This window comes from Clarias gariepinus, chromosome 8 (genome assembly GCF_024256425.1).
Source record: "Clarias gariepinus isolate MV-2021 ecotype Netherlands chromosome 8, CGAR_prim_01v2, whole genome shotgun sequence".
In the NCBI taxonomy this organism is placed as follows: domain Eukaryota; kingdom Metazoa; phylum Chordata; class Actinopteri; order Siluriformes; family Clariidae; genus Clarias; species Clarias gariepinus.
In genome coordinates, this window is record NC_071107.1 from 32514214 (window position 1) to 32533470 (window position 19257).

A 19257-nucleotide genomic window follows, 5' to 3' on the forward strand; every position below is an offset into this window, starting at 1 on the left:
ACAAAATGTAATCATTTTTATTTCTTTCTACATTGTAAAACAGTACTGAAGGCGTCCAATAATCTCCTTTGAACAGTTGATATTGAGATGTGTCTGTGACTGTATGTATGCTCTGTAAAGGCTTCATCGCAGCTCTAATCTGATGCTCTGTTGGTTAACTGAGGCTGGTACTGTAACTCTAAATGAACTTCTTTTCTGCAGCAGAGATACGTTTTGGCCTGGTCTTGAGCAGTGTTGGGTGTAACGCATTAAAGTTTATAAGCGTTAGATTACTCGTTACATCAAAAAAGTAACCTAAGTACTCTGACGCGTTAGGTCCGCCCTTTAAGTACTCAGTTATTTAGTTATTTTTTTCAAAAATGTAATCCGTTATTTAGACAATTTATGTAATCAGTGAGCCAGACAGCAGGCATTCCCCATCCGTTAGTGTGTGTGTGTGTGTCTGTGTGAAAGTCGTCCTACAAGCCCCGCCCCCGATAACCCGCCTCCCTCTGTTATTCCTGCTGTTATACCCCTATCCCTCCTATGCGGTTTGACTATGTGAGGACCGACGCGCGGAAAGATGGAAACCTACACAGCGCCAAAACTCGCTGTGAATCATGATGAACCATACTTACGGCCACCGCGCGAAACTGCGTAGGTGAGATAGGGGTATTAGTAGGTGAGATAGGGGTATTAGTAGGTGAGATAGGGGTATTAGTAGCTAACAGATTATGGGCCAAACTTCGCCGAGTGATGATGGTAGAATATTTATAAAGGTCTTTATAATAACATTTTAGTTTTCATTTTCTGAAATGGAAAAGTACTCGAACTAGTTACTTTTATCAGAAAGTAACGCTGTAATGTAACTGATTAGTTTTTAATGACATTCTTAATGTAATTAGTTTTTAATACATTCTGTAGTGTAATTAGTTACTTTAAAAAGTAACGTCTCCCAACACTGTTCATGAGAGCCACTTTCATCATGGTGTTGAACTGTTCCAGAACCCAACCTTCATGTCTTAAAGTAACAACTGACTATTGTTGTTACTTATTTATATGCCAAAATCTCCAGTTTTATTCTAAAATGTAGAAAATAAATCACTAAATCAGAAACATTGATGTACTGTAGATGGTGTGTCCACACTTTTGACTGGTACTGTACAATACAGTATTACTGCTTCGGAATCGCAATACATCTGAGTCACTGCTTGTAGAAAATGAGTCGACTCAGACTCACACATTCAACAATTAGTTCATTTAAAATCATTTAAAAGTGAAGCTTTCCTGCCTTTATTGTAGGAATAGACCCCTTCATTGTGTTTATAAAATGCTCCAAGGCAAGTCATTGCGCAATAAGTTTAAACTGAGAGGCGAGAAGAGGAAACGCAGAAAGAGGAAATGAACGAGGTTTATACATAAATATTATTTTTATCTTCTTCTCAGACCCTCCTGTGGTGGACCCGGTGTCCCAGGATGTCCGCTCTCCAAACTACAAGACGGTCATTTTGCGCTGCCTGGTCCTCAAGTCCAATCCCAACCGTATAGCTAGCGCACGCTGGTATCGGAACACCATTCCCATCCGCACTCCTCCTGTGGACCCTCAGGACGTCCCGCAGCTCCGCTTCATCCTCGATCCCACCAACAACGGCACGTATGAGTGTAAAGTCAGCAACGGCGTCGGAACCTCTACTTGCACTTTCGTCGTCTCAGGTAAATAAAAATCAATAAATACTGCCTGGGGCAAAAAAACAAAAAACAAAAAAAAAAGGATTTTATTTGATTGATTTAATTCATGTGTTTAAAAAAAAAAAAAAAAAAAGGTTGTCTGATTTCTAAAATATGGTTGTGCCATCAGGGAAGAAAAAATAAAATCATTTTAGAATTTAATTATCTTTAAAATGAACACTTTTAAGCACAATTATATTTTTAATTCCAGTTTAATTACCATATAAGTTGAAATGATATACCGATCTGATTATCAGCAGTAACTCCTCATTCGAACAATCTTGCATTATTTGGGGGATAATCACTGATTTGTTTAACTTCGCCCTGTTGGATAGATTTCTTGTTCGAAATGTTTCTTCACTTTGCTACAGTAGCTTCTGTCATGACCCTCTTTTAGGCAAAACACTTAGAAGACAAATATCTTTATATTCTATATTCTATAAAACAGTTTTTCTATATTTTTCTTTTACTGTTTAACCCAAATATGTCTTTAAAACTAATAACAGAACTGGTTCTTTACATAGAGAAATTGAATTCTAAGGCGTTTCTCAATGGATCCAGACTTTTGTGCACCCTGTGTATACTGTACAGTACATGCATAAAGGACACATTAACATCACTGGAACTGGGTTAATATTGTATGAGAGTTTAATACATTATTAAAACCTGCAAGGATAATGCTGAACCGTCAGCTTAGTAAAAGAAATGTGTCCAGAAAAAAAAAAAAAACGTCAATATTTGACAGTATGGGAATCAGAGCTGTGTTTAACAGTGAAGGTACAATAAGGGACTAAACATCCGTGTGGTCGTAAGAAAACCACTTGTTGGCGAGACTGATCAGAAAAGAAAGACTTTACTTTGCTAGGGAGCATAAAGTCGAATGGACGACGGTCATGTGGAAGAAGAGGAGCGCATGAAGTAGTGCAGTCCTCATGGAGGTGATGTTACGGTATCTGTGGGTCAGGTCCAGTGGGTCAGGTCCAGTGGGTCAGGTCCAGACTCAGCAGCGTTATGTACGGAATGTACTGCCTGACCAGGGTATCACATCTATGGAGATTTTCTTTATTTTTCTTTATTTCCGATTATTCGATATTTATTAGACATTTTGTTTCATTATTTATTTATTTATTATTATTATTATAACTCTGTTTGTTGTACATTATAAAGGAGACTCCTATTGGCATGCGTATGATTTTAACAGAGGTGCTAAACGCCTTTTGTCCACTTGTAGGATTTTCCCTTATAGAGCGAAAAGCTTATCTCAGTCTCAGCAAGACATCATTCTCAGTGTGGCAACTAAACCCGTGATATTGCTATCATCTAGCTCCATCTAACCACTGCTCACAGTCATTCTCCGTCTCGGTATCCCTCTTAAAAAAAACAACAACTCAGTGATATCTTTTTTTTTTTTTTCTTCAAAATTACAAGCTGTAACAATCCATTTTCCCTCTCTGTGAACCAGATACAGTCACAGAAGCCACATTGTTTTCCGTGTTAGAGACGCATTCGGTTATAGACGACTTCTAAGGAATAAATTGCTTGCTGACCCGTCCGTGTTCACATGCACCGGCTGGTGAAATGAGCTCAAGATTAGTTTTTTGCAGACTAGAGGACATCGTCAGTGATTCCCTGAACACAGCAAACACTGTATGTTGCCTGTAGCATAATTGTCTCATATCATAACAGTCCATATATCCAGTCTTTTAATTCAGAGACCGGCTCTATATTATTCCACACTCTGATCTTGTATAGTCACTATAGGATGTTGGGGACCCTTTAAAAAAAACACCCTTATTTCTCACATATACATTACAGAACAAAATGTGTTTTTTTTTTTTTCATATCTCAGCTTGTCTGGAAGCTCAGGTAAGACCGAGAGCAGAGGGTCAGCTATGATGTACTTGCCTGGAGCAGACAGGGTCAAGGGTCATGCTCACCCAGAGCATTACCTGTTAATCCACCACCGAGGGTTGTGCGAGTTCCTGTCATGTCCTTCCAGTCGGCTTGAACCCGTCTGGCTGTTCGTTCATAATTCACGCTGTAGATTTTGCCATTTGCTTGCGATTTATGCCTCACACAGCTGCATGAGCGACCAGGTCTACAGGAATTCCTAATAAATTGGCCAGTGATTATTTCCTGTTTTAAAATTGTTCTAGATCGTGGGTAAAACCAACACAACTGTTTTACAAGCACTTTAAGGCATGAATCTACAGTGTGTTCAGGAAAGAAATCAGCCCTGCCTCTTCTTAACACTGGCTGTATTTTTACTTGGTTCTGCTTAGTGTAGTTGGATGAAAATCTAAATGTCGTCATTAATGCTCATCGAACCCTGCACATGCAGGAAGTTAAGGATATTGAATATAGATTCTTTTAGCTTTGACCCAGAATGTATGGTGGCCCTGAATTCCGAAACACAACAACATTTTTACAGAACACTATGACGTTTCTCAAAACCACAGCGAGATCTCGCAAAACCACAGCGAGATCTCGCAAAACATAAACATTTTATAAAACAACAAAACATAATCACGTTTCACGAAATACAGTTTTTATTAAACACAAACATTTCACAAAAACAATTTCCGAAACACAACTACGTTACAACTGAATTTTGTGTTGAATTCATGTTTTGTGTTGCAGGAAATGTGGTTGTGTTTAGTGAAACCTCATTGATATTTTTTCATTGAAAATATTTTTTGATTGCATGAGATGGTGAAAATGTTTGTCTGTTTTGTAAATTGTTTCTGCGTTTCAGGAAATGTCCTTTTGTTTTGTCAGTGTGACAGGGTCACCATATGAATATCCTTCTGATTGTTATAATTAACCTCATCAATCATATTTTCCTTGCTTCAGTCGTACAGTAACATAAACTAGACTTTGGAGTAATAAAGACGTGAACTCTCCTAATGAGGCGGATTATGTTTCCTAACAGTAATCAGAATGAGACATCACTCATACACTGCTTTAATGTTTGTATTCTCTCTCTCTCTCTCTAAACCGACCCCAGCTCGACCGTATGTGGCTGAGTTTTACTACGACACGCCGAACCCCATCCGCATCCTGAAGGGCAGCAACTACTCCTATAACTTGCAGTGGACGCAGAGAGAACCGAACGTCACGGACCGAGTCATCGGCTATGGGATCAGCGTGCAACAGGTGCGGCACGATGGCTGTTCATGTTACGTCCAAATATTCATGACTGTATCTGGGTTGAGATTTAAACCCGAATTCCATAGTGGCTTTAAATAAAACCATTGCAACCAGGAAACGCATTATACATTATAAATACTCTTTTTTTTGCGCGCCCATGAGCTTCATTCATTTCTATCCACATGCCTGACATATTCATGTCTATATACAGCTATTGAAATTTCCCAAAATAAACACGCATGTTCTTTTCAGTTCAGCTGAAATAGGTTTGCGCGGCCGTGTGACCCGCTGAGTAAGAAGGTCCAGACATTTCGTCCTCTGTCTTTTCTTCTTCTTTTTCCTTCCTTCCGCCTTGGCTTGCTAGCTGTTGAGTGTGGCTACGAGTGAATAAGTAAGCTGAACAAATGTTTGTTTATAATAGGAGTCGAGGGAATAGCACGAGCGAGGCAGAGAGCCGATCGATCAGAGCTTGTGCCGCATTAGCAACACTTTGAAAAGACACACACTTGAATCAGCTTGCTCAGTTTTTCCCACCCGTTCCCCCGTTCATCGTTCACCAGGAAGATCCATCCGTCTTTTTTTTTTTTTTTTTTTTTTTATCGTCGCACGCCTTCTCTCCCCTACTGCCCTATATTCTCTTTCTCACTCACTCACGTCTGTGTTCTCCGCTTTCTGGCCTTCTTTCTTTCGCTCTTTGCTCTCTATCCGTCTGTCTTCCAAATCTGACACTTTCCACATCTTACTTTTGTCTCCCCTCTGCCTTGCCTGTGACACTTTTGTCACCCTCTTCTTTTGCTTTTTTCACTTTCTCGTTCTCTGCCTGTCATTCACGATTTAAAAAAAATAAAAAAATACTCCGTCTGATGCTGATAATGCGGGAAATCTTTATAGTGGATATTCTATAAAGAAAAAAAAAAGTGTTTTCAGCAAAAGAAAGAAGAGAAAAATTACCAGCCATATTTGTACTTTTAGATCATATATACAGTGGGTGTTTTTTATCCTCCATAAAATGGAAACTAGTCTATTATTTAGACTGTTACCAGCTTATTTGTAATTGTGCATTAAAACGTGTCATGATGCTGTGTTTGTACAACCTATGTTCAAATTAAACTAGGACTTTTGATTGTGCAGAATAACAGAACACAGCTATAAGAGTAAAAGCTCCCTTTATTTCTCTATATAATCCCCTGATACACTTATGCACTTATCCCAGCATTTCACTAGTGCTTGGACACCATCAGGGTAGAAATATTTCTCAATATGTCAGAGCAGTTATCAGACTGCCTGCTTCATGGCTGATACGCTGGCCTCCCAGGAACTCCTCAAATGGCCCAAACATGTGAAAATGGCTTGACGCGATGTCGAGACAGAGTTCCTGTGATGTGCTGTTGGTAAATAAATGTGTGTACAATTCCCACGTACAGATGCGTGTCAATCCGCAAGTTTCAAGAATCAGGCGTTTCACTTGCTGAATGTTCACGGGAACAAATGCAATGATGCATCATTAACGGACGCGCAGCCTTCTTTAAAAACGATTGCACCATTCAAATGTCTTACTGCAGCTAAGCATTTCATCACTGTACTGTGCTTGAAGTCTTCTGAAAATATCAATCAGGTTTCAGAACCTTCATACACAAGAAATGTCATTACTAGTCCTGGTTTGACTCGAACGCTTTAATTGTATATTCAACATGTATACAATAAAAATTGTTGCCTAGGTTTTATGACTATATAATGCATTTCAGGATGAAAAAACTAAGGAGGCATTGACACCAGTACTAGTAAATGGTATATTTGCTCTAATGTCTGCTTTAATACCAGCGTCTGATACAACATGATAGCATGTGATAAAACAAATCACTGACCTGAATGTATTTTAAGATTAATTATATAAAATATATTTCTTTTATGACATTGCATAAAGCAGACTATGCTGGCCTTTGCGATTGCGTAACACTAAGGAGGTTTAATGAAATACCAAAAAGTACCTGGACACATATTGATGCGTCTCCACCGCTGGACTTAATATAGGTCTCATCTGAGGGAATATCACAAGAACGGAGACACTATAAGAAAATAACTCGCTCACACCGCCTTCAGAGTACTGAATGTTCAGTCAACTCTGCAAACAGCGGGTGGGAGGGTATGGGGGGCAAAGGGGGGGGGGGGTGTTGGGAGGGGGCGGAAATAATAAATGTCTGGGTTTGGAGAAAAACTAATATTTCTCCAAAATGAATCAATAATCCTCACTAGAAGATTAAAATAGTAATCTGTGATTAAAGATTATATTCCTAGAATAAAAAATCTGTTTTATTTATTTATTTATTTATTTTTATTCTTAAGCACCCCTAACACTGTACAGTTGCTAAACACTTCTAAATAGAAATGCAAGCTACGGTATGTATGTGGTGCCTTGCGTAAGTATTCACACCCTTTGATATTCTCCATATTTTTTAACTGGAACTGAAATGGGCTTAGTTTACATCCATCAGCTAACGTCGCTATAGAGCTTAAACCCTTTTGGGTTCATTCAAAAACAGCCAAGGATTCTTATTCAGATGGAGGTTTGAGCTTTGAGTTGGCCATTCTTATACTCACTTTAGGGATGTTGGTTTTAACCACATGGGTGTAACAGTACTGTGCAAAAGTATTTTTCAAATATAATTTTTTCATATTCAATAAAAAAAACGGGACTAAATGTTTTGCTGCCAAGTGCCTTAAAATATAATCTCATCTTCTCTACCACTTGGAACCTATCGCGGGGGTCGCTCAAAGCAGGGTACATCTCGGGAAACCCCTGGAGTCAATCCATCACAGGGCACACACACACATGCTCTTTCAAACACTACAGCCAATCTGGGGGACACCAGTCAGCCTAATCTGCATGTTTTTGGACTGAAAATGTGTTGTTTATGTAACAAAACCAGCAGCAACCTCATTTCCCCTCTTGTTTGTATCATGTTCCAGCCATTCTAATCACCAGTTTGCTCAAAATCAATGTTCAGTCAGAAGCTCGACCTCTACCCCAGTCTCATGTCTTTTGAAGAATTTCACTTTGTTCTTCAACTGGAACTGTTCAGTGTTTAGTTCCATCCATCCTGTTCATAACTGTGAGATTCCTAGGCCGTGTTTAAAGGACGCTTCCTCGTCTGAGCTTATGCTTTACCGTATTGTACAGTATATAATCTGTAATTTATTGACTGTGTGTGTGTGAGTGTGTGTGTGTACATTCATGGTATTTTATCCCAATCGCAAAGTCCTTTTCAGGAAAAGGGTCCGTACTGTATGATATCTCTGGTGACTCCACGCTGTATATTATGGTCACGTATACTGTAGCACCATATTCCTGTGAGAAAGGCTCGGTCGGCTTTAGAAAGTTAATATGATGCTTCTCTCAAGACGTCTGTGATATTTCAGTTCTCAGGTGTCACCAAATTACCTGGACCTTAAAGAGCTTTTCTTTCTCGAGAGAAGAGCTTATCTTTATCCAAGCATGATGAGAGATCATTCTTGTAAAAGTCTCGTATGTATCAGAGTTTCATCCCCAGAGTAAGTGCTGTCCACTTAAAAGGCTATTGCTAGTATATGAAATCATCATGAATCAGTCATGTTGTTTTATTTATTAATAGCTAAATGTGATGTTGTGGAATGTTTGTTTCGTCATGTTTGATTGTCCACTTTAATATGACCATGGCTGTTATGGTCACAAATATAGTACTGACTTTTTTTTCTCTTAATTAATTTTTTTATTCTACCTTTTATTCTCAGAATTCTTTCTTTTTTTTTCCAAAATAATATAATAATAATGTATGTAGCTCTGCTGAAGTATCTTTTTCCCTCTCTTTTCTCAGTATTTCGACTTTCATCTCAAATTTCAGATTTTTTTTTTTTCAAAATTCAGATTTAAAAAATTAAAAAAATAAAATTTAGACTTTTTTCTTAAAATTTTTACTTAAAATTCTTAAAATTCTTTTTTTTTTACAATGGTCCTAATTCTCTTCTGTATAAAGCTCTGCTGAAATTCCTATTTTAACTCGGGTTTATTCCATCCTGAAACGCCATGAATACCTTCTGCTGGAGTTTTTTTTTTTTTTTAATCAGCCTGTGTGGTTTATTGTATTTATTAGCAGCTTGGTAATGTTGTGTTACTCTATTCGTTAGGCCAATGCTGACCCCATTGTAGCAGATAGAATATGGTAATATAGTCATAACACGCACACCCACACATGTACACCATACACGTGCACACACACACACACACACACACACACACACACACACACACACACACACACACTGGGTTATTAGTTATTAGACATGCAGTAATGCAGAAGACCATTTTTTTTATTATCCTGTGTACAAAAAAAGGAAGGAACAAATTGAAAACCTTGAGGAATCTAAGCATATCTAAAAGACCTTATTGAACACACCTGAAAGTTTTTAGTTTGTTTGTTTTTGTTTTGTTGAATTTCTCATCCAACATTGTAATAATCCATGCCTAAGAACGTGTCCCAGAGTGGAACAAAGGGAGAAGGTGATGGATTACAGCAGGTGGCCGGGTTTTAAACAAGAGAAGTGATTAGCAACTTGTCTTCGGTGGCATGAACAGTTCATCATCGTCCCCGTAAAATCTATCTGTAGTAAAAAGCGTGTGACATTAGGGAATTAAATGTGATTCTATAAATGTAAACATGGTATTTTCTGTATATGTTGTATACATTTGTGGAAATGTGTTGCTTTTTGAAGTGGAAAGAAGTATTTCCTGCTAATTTCTTGTAAATATTAATGCGCAGTTTCATATACAGTACTGAACAGCCATAATATTATGACCACCTGCCTAATATTGAGCGTGTCCCCTTTTCGCTGCCAAAACAGCCCTGACTAACTGTATCGAGGCCAGGACTCCACTAGACCTCTAACGTTTAAAGTTTGACTTGGATAAATCAGAGTTGTTTCCACTCAAGGTTTCCCTGCAGAACATTGTCCAGAACATCACTCTGTCCTCACTGGCACGACTTTTTCCCATAGTGCATCGTGGCCATCCATATGATATAAAATAAAATGCAGTCAGACCATCGGACCAGGCCACCTTCTCTTCTCCATTGCTCTGTGGTCCGAGTTCTGATGCTCACTTGCCCATTGTAGTGGACACGGGTTAGCATGGGAACAAGTTTCAGCTATAAGTAATAGCTCCCCTATTTGGATTGGACTACACAGACCAGCCTTTACTCCACATGTGCATCAGTGTGCCTTGGCCGTCCATGACCCTGTCGTTGGTTCGCCAGTTTTCCTTCATTGGGACACTTTTGGAAGGTCCTGATTATTGCAGGCTGTAAACTTCCCACAGGAGGTAAATTTTTGGAGTTACTATTTATAATTTGGCTTTTTGTATAATTCACGCTAAACCCTCTGCTTGCCCAGTTTACACATACACAATGTTTACTTGCTGCCTAATACTGTTGGATTTTTTTTTTAACGAGATAGAGGCATTTGTCTCTTTTTTATTATTTTATTTTAATATTGAATTTTCCCCACTTTCCCCCACAGAACACTTAGTTCTAAGAGATTCTCGGACTATCATGCATGCACAGCACGTTCAAGACCTACCTGCATATTTTCAGTCAAATCTTCTGCAATCCAAAATATTCAGCTTCTTTTTAAGTAGTTCATGGTGGATTTTGAGTTTTGTTCTGGAACATTTCCCTATTGTAGATGCGAGTCTCTTTCCAGCTTCGGTTTCGTATATTTACTGGAACCCATTCTTACATCTACATGTGAAATGTATTCTGTTCTGCTCATACACAACCCCAAAGCGTAACACAAAACCCTCCATCCATACCAGTTGGTAACGTGTCCTTGTCAGCAAATGCTGCTCCATTTTTGTCTCCAATCACCAAATGAGTGTCGATTTATATCGACCTGTCCGTTGCAGTTGTTTCCAAAATGCCGCTGGTTGTTTTGCTTGCTTCAGACGTTGACGTCTGCGATGAGGTTATACTGTAGGTAAGGAATATTTCTTCTTGCAGTCCGGCTGAGTACAATGGCGCAAATTTTGAGCAAGGGATTTAAAACCAGAATAGGAATAAGACTCTTAGCCGTAGTAAAACATTTGAACGATGTAAACCTTGAATGACATTCAGCGAGTGGATCGCGTAATCCTTGATTGACAGATAGCTTGTCGCCAACTAGTGGAAGAGACTCATCTGTCTGTGGGAACTGTACACACTGTACATCATGCACGAACACCGCTCACAATAGTCCTGACCTTGCCTTGATCCATTTCCACATGTTTAGGCCAGATGTGAAGCAGACAGGCCGATCAAAGCTCTCCAGTCCTGAGAAACCTTTCTAATGCTGGGATTGAAACGCTGGGATAAGTGCATTAGTGTAGCACTGGATTATATGGAGTTACTCTCATACCTGTTCTACTGTTATTCTACACAATCAAAAGTCCTGGTTTGACTTGAACGCCCCTCGTAATAAAGTAGTATCCAGTACATACTCTCTACGGTCAAATACACGATTGCAGCTTCAAACATAAGCCACATAGCACTCCTCTTCTCCTCTTCACATGTCGGTGTTTTCCTTCTAACACTCACCTGATTAAGCGGCAGTGCTAATTATCACACCTTTAATGAACCGAATCCAGAGTCGGTATTGAAACAAGTAGCAGCGAATGTGTAATATGTCATCTCTCGCCATCTCTTCAGGCTGTCTCCATCACGGTCTCCTCATTGTTCCACGCGTCTCGTTTTTGCTTGTTCTATCTCTGCACTCATTTTCGTACACCGTATTACTCTGTCTAGCTTTGGGTCCTGTCATTTTCTCTCTTTTCATTTCCCGTTCTCCGTCACCCTCCTCTGACATTTTTGTCCACATTCTGTAATATTTTATCTTTCATTCTCACTCGTTCTTTCACTCTCTTGTTTTTTTCTGCCTTGCTGTCCTTATGCATTTGTTTCACTGTCGTACTGTCTATATCACTACATCTTTCTTTTTTCCTTCTCTCTTTTGTGCTTGCTTCTTCCATTTGTGTTTTTGTTTTGCTCTCCATTTTTTCCTGGCTTACTTGTGCTTGCTTTGTTTCTCTCTTACTCTCGCTTTCTCTCGCTTTTCATCCGTCTATCTGTTTAACACTTTCATACTTGTTCTACTGTACAATTCTGTTATTATTCCTTTTACTCTTCCAGTAAATCTTTTCGTTTGATTTCATTCATGATCACTTTCTTATTCTGTTTCTCTCTTCTTCTCCAAATCCAACAGGACTTTTTGCTCATTGATTGTACATGGCTACACCACTTAAACGCTTGTTGTTTTACACAGTAAGAGCACTAGGGTTGGGGGTGAGATATAATAAGCAGCATGGGAACAGTCAGTTCTTGAATGTGATGTGTTGGAAATGCAAAAAAACCCAAAAGAAACCTCCAACGTAAGTGCAACTTTGTTAAGGGCCAAATTTTAATAGGTAGGTCTTGTAAGGTTTTAGTAGCGTTTTAAGAGATTAATATCCAAGTATCTAAGCGGTCCAAGAATAGAAAAACCGGTAGCAACAGGGTCATGGGCGGCCACGGATCACTCATACATGTGGGAAGAAAGTAAAGCTCATCTGGTTTGATCCCACAAAATATCTAGTGTAGCTGTGATTGCTGCAAAAGTGAATGTTGGTTCTGGTTTACAAGCGTCAGAATACTCAGTCCATCTCAGCTCCATGCCAGTCATAGCAGGGTTGTCACTTAGCTGGAAAGAGATGGTACCAGGATGCACTAGCATCCTGGTACCATTGTTGCTTGGTAAAGCGGTAGTTAAGTGGTTAAGGCATTGGACTACAGTTCTAAGACTACGGTTCGGAAGGTCCCAGGTGACTGAGAAGTTTTCAAATCCCATGACTTAGAAGTTGTCCCTGTTGGGCCCTTGAGCAAGGCCCTTAACCCTCAACTGCTCAGATGTGTAATGAAACACAAATGTTAGTCGCCTTGGATAAGGACGTTTGCCAAGTGCCTAAATGTAAATATTCTATAGCTGCAGATTGGTCAGGGTGCCCATGCTGGCCCATATTCTCCACCACAAGTCCCTAGAATGGGCAGTTGAGCATCAGAACTGAACCACGGAGCAATGGAAAGTGGGGACCTGGTCCAATCACGTTTTCTTTTACATCAGATGGACGGCTGAGTGCATGTGTGTCACTTACCTGGGGAAGGAATGGCACCAGGATGCACTATGGGAAGACGGTGAGCCAGAAGAGACAGTGTGATGATGCCCTGGGCAATGTTCTGCTGGGAAGCTTTGAGACCTGGCATTTATGTGGATGTTACTTTGACATGAAAAGTACCACCTATGTAAACATTGTTGCAGACCAAGTAACCCCTGCATGACAACTTTCAGCAGGAACATGGACCTTAGCACAATGCAAAAATAGTTGAGGAACAGTTTGAGGAACGTGAAAATGAGGTCTGTTGAGCTCAGATCTTCAGTCCGATTGATTGTCTACAGGATGTTCAGTAAATCTGATACATGGAAGCTTCACATCTCAACTTTAAGGACTCAAATGTTCTGCTTATCTTGGGGCCAGAAACTACAGTAAACCTTCAGATTTCTTGTGGAGAACTTTTCATCTCAAATTTAATTTGTGTCAAGCTGCATTACATAGGGCTGGGCAAAAAAAAACAAAAACGATATGTATCGCGATAGACACGTGATCGATATCAATAAAAAATGTGTTTGATAAAACGTTCGATAGTTTTTATTTTTTGTCGGAAGAAAACCGAGGTCGCGAAGCTTGTTTGGTTGCTTTCATGCGCACTCGCTCCGCGACCGGCACTAGGACCCTGAAGTAGTACGGTCGCGATTTAGGGAGTATAAAAGGAGACAAGATGGCGCTGATGGGAAAGACAAACGAGTCGATACATGTCCATTCTTTTATTTTCTGCGTTGTCAGGCGATATTACAAACTTCCAGGTGGATTCCGTACTTAAATCAAACCAAAAACTACTAAAAGTAAACAAGTTCAGGCTCTATATTCCAGCTCATCTCATATTTCCGCGTTTACGCACATTGGACTGCATTACCCACAAAGCATTGCCCGCACTGGACTACACTCCCGTAAACAGCTGCTGTAAAATCAGCCTCTCTCCCGCAACAGCGGGTATAATTTTGTGAACTCTTTCTCTCGGCGTGAGAAAGTTCTTACAATGACTCGTGTGGTTATCCTGCCTGTTCGCGCTATTTCCGCGTTTGGATTTACCGTCCATGCTACAAGAGATAACTGCTAGTCTTCTGGTCCGCTTCCGGTTGCCCGTGACTGTTGCATTAACAAAGGCACGCGCTCTCTGGTAACCTAGCAACGTAGGGAGTGATACACTAACGTCAATCATGTAACAGTATCACGTTGGGTTGCGCCATGCTGGTCTGCTGGATTCCTCTTCAAAAGCAGAAAATGCACTTATTTTATTACACTTTATTAAGCATTTCTTACATTTTCTTTCATTTTGCACCGTAAATATAATAATGCAAATTACAGGCCGACTAAATACTTTTTCGCCCCACTGTAAACATATTACAAACACCCCAGCATTTTTATTTAATGTCTCATGAAACCAGTAGACAAAGATGTCATAACAGACATGTGTGCGCGTGCAGGCGTATAAATAATCAAACTTAAATATGTAATCCTTGCTTGTTATTTCCATGCGCATGCAATGATTTATAGACGTCGTCCCAAATATAAACTCACAGCTCATATTAATATGTCACATTTTTTTCTAAGCATACAAATAGCCCGAGTCTCATGCACACAAATCAAAGGTTCTTATAATTCATCATCAAACACCCGTTCATAAATATTCATACAGTTTTGTGGAGATAAACAGAACAATTTCTAACACACAGGAGGACCGTGACATGTTTTATGTATACGAGTGCACTGTATATAAAACAAACCCTCGCGCCTTCTCGCGGAACATCCACGCCACCATTTAAACAGTTTATTACCGCATATAAAGTTTGTTCGACTTCAGAAGCAGAGCCTTGCCCACAAGGCATTGCAATCTGATGAAATTTCATTTACATTTGGAAACAAAAGGAAAGTGTAATAGATAGACCTGGGTATGAAATGTAAGAAGGAGCAACTTAAAGCAATACTCCAAGGTTTTTCAGCATCCAGTGCATTTGTTTTCTGTGTTTGTGTGTGCGTGTGTCTAGGTGTGATTGTGATTACCACCGACAAGATTTTCAGTTCTGAAAAGAAAGAACTGAAAACCATAAAAGCGGTATGATGAAACAAATGCAGAAGAAATCGAGTGAAGGGAAAAAAAATCTCAAGGTTTGATTACTTTTCCCTACGATAAACACGTATACGGTTAAATAGGTGACAAAAGGGGGAATGTACGATAGAGCCGTCATGGCCTTGGGACACAAATATATAAATAAATAATAATGAAAAAGGGATCATTACGCATTGCATGTTATAAAATCTATGTATTTGTATCTGTGCATGACACACAGCAGGATCTCAGGGTATACTGTAGATACGCTTCAAGGTTTGTTTTTGCCACAAATGTATCAATTGCAAAAAACAAAGAGAAGTATGTGTAAGTAATGTCAATGGTAATGGTAAATGTAAAAATTAAAAAAATGGTAAATTCCCATGATTTTGGATTCATATGGAATATTTTGGAGTACTCCAGGGTATTTTTTAAAAACTTATAATTATCATAATTAAACTTTGAAATGTCTCATGTAAAGCATGTGATGTTCAATTGATTTAAAACTTGATTTAAAGCTCAAATCAGATTTTAGAAGTAATTTATAGAAGCGTAATTATATTTGCCTGTATTTTAGGGAAAAATGTTGTGCATCATTTATTTTTTTGTTGTTGTTTTGACGCACTAAAGGTTAAACAAGACCATTTATTTTTTTATTGCTCTGAAGGCTGTTCAGGTCAAACCCGGACTTGTGAATGCATGTGTTAATGCATGTGATTGACATTTACAGAAGTCTTCAAGCACAGGACGGTGATGAGACTCAAATGTGGTGATGATGATAACAAAAATAATACCAGAACACAGATATGAGTGTAAACGCTATATAATTCCCTGCTACATTAAAGCACTTATTTCAGTGTTTCACTCGTGCAAACGCCTTGAGGAAGGCCTGACATCCATGACTGACGATCACAGCTGAGGAAACATAAGCCACATAATGCTGTCAATCATGTGAGCGTTCAGCAGGTAGAGCGCCTTCTCCTTGAAGATCCATGAATAACTTGTGTTTTGTTATTGTTACTGCTCAACCAAAGGCCTTTATTATTACAGTATCTAATGATGGTTTAAATCAAAGTATAAATCTTTAAAGGGTCTACAAACTTTTAATCACCACTCTAGTCCCCGTCTCTTATAAATAATAATTATATAAATATTTATTCTGTTTATAAAGTCTCAAGAATGAATAGAAATACTATGAATAGTATGCTTACGATTTGTTGACAGCGTTAAACACGACTCTATAGTTCCAGTATTCTTCTTCTTATTTTCAGTACACAGAAGTACGTTAAAAGGTTGTGCAACTTACTCACTTTTAAAGGAAGTATGTTTAATAGTTTTAGCTTTTTAAACAGGTTCTACTTATAATGGTTTGCAAATGGGAACCACCTTGATGTTCATATCATAAAGAAAGGTCCCATTATCACCAGTCTCAGTGACCCCCCCCCCCCAAAGGGTTAATGCCCCAGCTGAAATACCCCTCAAATAATGCTTTTTTTTTTTTTACCTTAAACACCCTCTATTTCACTACTTATCCAAATGTGCCATGTCAGTAGCCTCCATGGTCCCTAGATGGACTCCAGAGGTTCCTAGAACAGGATCTTCTTGTATGAGGTCACATTAGGGGAAATTCCATTGTTTTGTTTTTTTTGTAGTTGATATTGTCAACTTCTTTTCTCAAGTAAACTATGGCAGCAGCGTTGCACCCTCATTACCCTCAAGGTGTGTTTAGATTTCTCTTTCTCTCTCCTCTTCTCTCGAACTTCTCTTGTTCTTTTCCTATTTTTTTTTTTTCAATATAAGCTCGGCCTAAAAACAGAAGGTTTTTGCAATGTTTGAGATGACGACGGAGAGAAAAAAGAGAAAAGAATGCTGCGAGTTAGTGTGGGTGGAAATACGGACAGGTGTTATTCGTCGAGTCGTAGGAGGTGAGGATGAGAATTTGAATCTTAATGAAAGAATATTGCCAAAAAACGTGGAACAAAATGAATGCAAAATTACTCAAGCATGTGTGCACGCATCTACCTTTGTGACTTCTTACCTGCTCCTGAGTGGGCTGTGGCAGCTTTACTGCAGTGGTTTGCAAGACCCCCATCCCCATCCCCCAGCCCCAACACTTGCACACACCCACACACACACCTACACCCACACCCACATACGGTACACATGTACTGCTCATAAGGTCCTATACTGGCCTACTTTCTCGGCGAGACCTAATTAGTCACATAACAAATAGAGTTGATGCACAACGGCGAGGTTAACAGCACAAACACACTCTCGGTCCTCTCTGCCTTTGGCGACAGAGGGAGAAATAAGAGGGAAGAGCGATAGAAAGAGTGCAGGGGTTCTTTCTGTCAGACCTGAACCCTCTAATGAGCTCGTAGTGATGCCACTTTGGCACGACACTCGCGAGCTGTCCTGTAATTACTGTCTGGAGCCGCAGAGGGAGGCGTCGTCCGAATATACCCATTACACCCACCTCATTTCCTGATGTCGTTATTTTTACTTTAATCCTTCTGTTCTGTTCGCTCTTTGTTAGTAGATGTACCATTTTTCCAGGAGAACTTCTTTGTATTAAAAAGCATTATATATGCATCTTCTTATGGTAAGTGATGTTAGAAAATATTCATATAAAGACACCCACACATCAGCAGTTACCGATCCTTTGGGAGTCAGGTATATAAGTGTGTAAGCATGTGATGAAGACTAAAATGATCTTTATTTCATCTTTTTTGCTACTGATTTCTGTATAACGTGGCTCCAGGTTCTTCTCTCCTCTTCCCGTGTCTCGTTTCATAACCACCTAGTTCCTCTTAGTGACCCACTTCCTAGCTCATTTATGCCCCAGAATTCTCGTCTACTAATCATCTAATCTTTACTACCCATGTCTCCCTGGTTCCTCGTTTCATAGGCACCCAGTTCTCATTCTCTTGTTTCCCCTCATTACTTTTTTTTTTGTTGAAATTTCCCACCCATTCTTTTCCCATTCCTAGTGAGCGAGCCGCGACAAACTGATTTAAGGTGTGAAGAAAAAAAAAAAAAAAACACCTTCAGTTGATCAATCATGCCTCAAGAGGTTTTTTTTTTTTTTTTTTGAGTCCTTAATTCCTCCCAAGAAATCATCGCCGAATAAGGAATTTATAGCGCTTTTATAAACACAATTTATGATCCCAATCTACAGTGTGCATGTACTCCGTGATGCCTTCCTGTCCAGTCATATTTAATGCTTCCTTTGTTTCCTGCTTCCCCCAGCGCTATCATAATCATAATTTATATCATAAACCATAACAGCCAGTTTAATCCTGAATAAAGAAGCTGCCACCTGCATCAAAGTATTATACCTGCACGCTTTATCTGAAGGAAAAGAAAGAAGACATTTCTCCCGTCTAGCTGTGGGCGCTGCGGGTCCTCGCCTCCTCGGTGCTGTGTCACCTTTCACTGCCGTTAAGTAATGATAATGTTGGTTAATAATTCACCAGGTTTTAATGGAACTGTCTGAGCCTGGCTCCTTTAAGCAAATGCACTTATAAATACACAATGTAGAGTGATGTATTGACACGGCTGGAAGGAATACACCATTGATGTAGCAACTATTGATGGTCGAATACTGAAAACAGCTTCCTGAATGGTTTCAGTAATCTGTTACCGTAAGTACACGTTACTCATAGTCGGGTAATGGTGAACACTCTTTACACTGGGTGCTGTGCACGGCTGTTGATATGTACTATTAATATTCCGAAAGATTCACCGAGACATTTTATTGTGTTATCAATACTGCCTCTTCAAAACATATTGGAGACGTATTCCAGATCTGTACTTGACATTTACAGAAGACTTCAAGCTCAGTACGGTGATCTACAAACTATCCAAATGGTGCTTTTTTGGCATACTGAGTCCGTATGTCTGCGAGGTGGCTCGGAGCCCACTGCATGAACATTGAGCGAGTGAAATGCCTTAAAAGCTGATGGAGAACTTGTCGTCAGCTTGCAGAAGAGACGCATCTGTCTGTCGGAGTTGCACACGCAATCATTCCCCAACATCGCTTGTACATTGCAGGTGCTTATTGTCACATCCCGTACGGTCCTGACCTCAAGCCCTACAATCATAATATATCTTCTTCTTTTCCACAGTGAATCATCTGCCT

General features: G+C 39.5%; 1 protein-coding gene across 2 annotated transcripts in view; it reads left to right on the forward strand.

Moving 5' to 3' along the window:
- Window positions 1-19257, forward strand: part of LOC128528989 (MAM domain-containing glycosylphosphatidylinositol anchor protein 1) — a 200069-nt gene that overhangs the window by 139716 nt on the left and 41096 nt on the right. For both annotated transcript variants that reach the window (XM_053502259.1, XM_053502260.1), the window contains 2 exons: window positions 1426-1692; window positions 4715-4863. In XM_053502259.1, the coding sequence (XP_053358234.1) occupies window positions 1426-1692; window positions 4715-4863 (416 nt within the window). The remainder of the gene's footprint in view (window positions 1-1425; window positions 1693-4714; window positions 4864-19257) is intronic.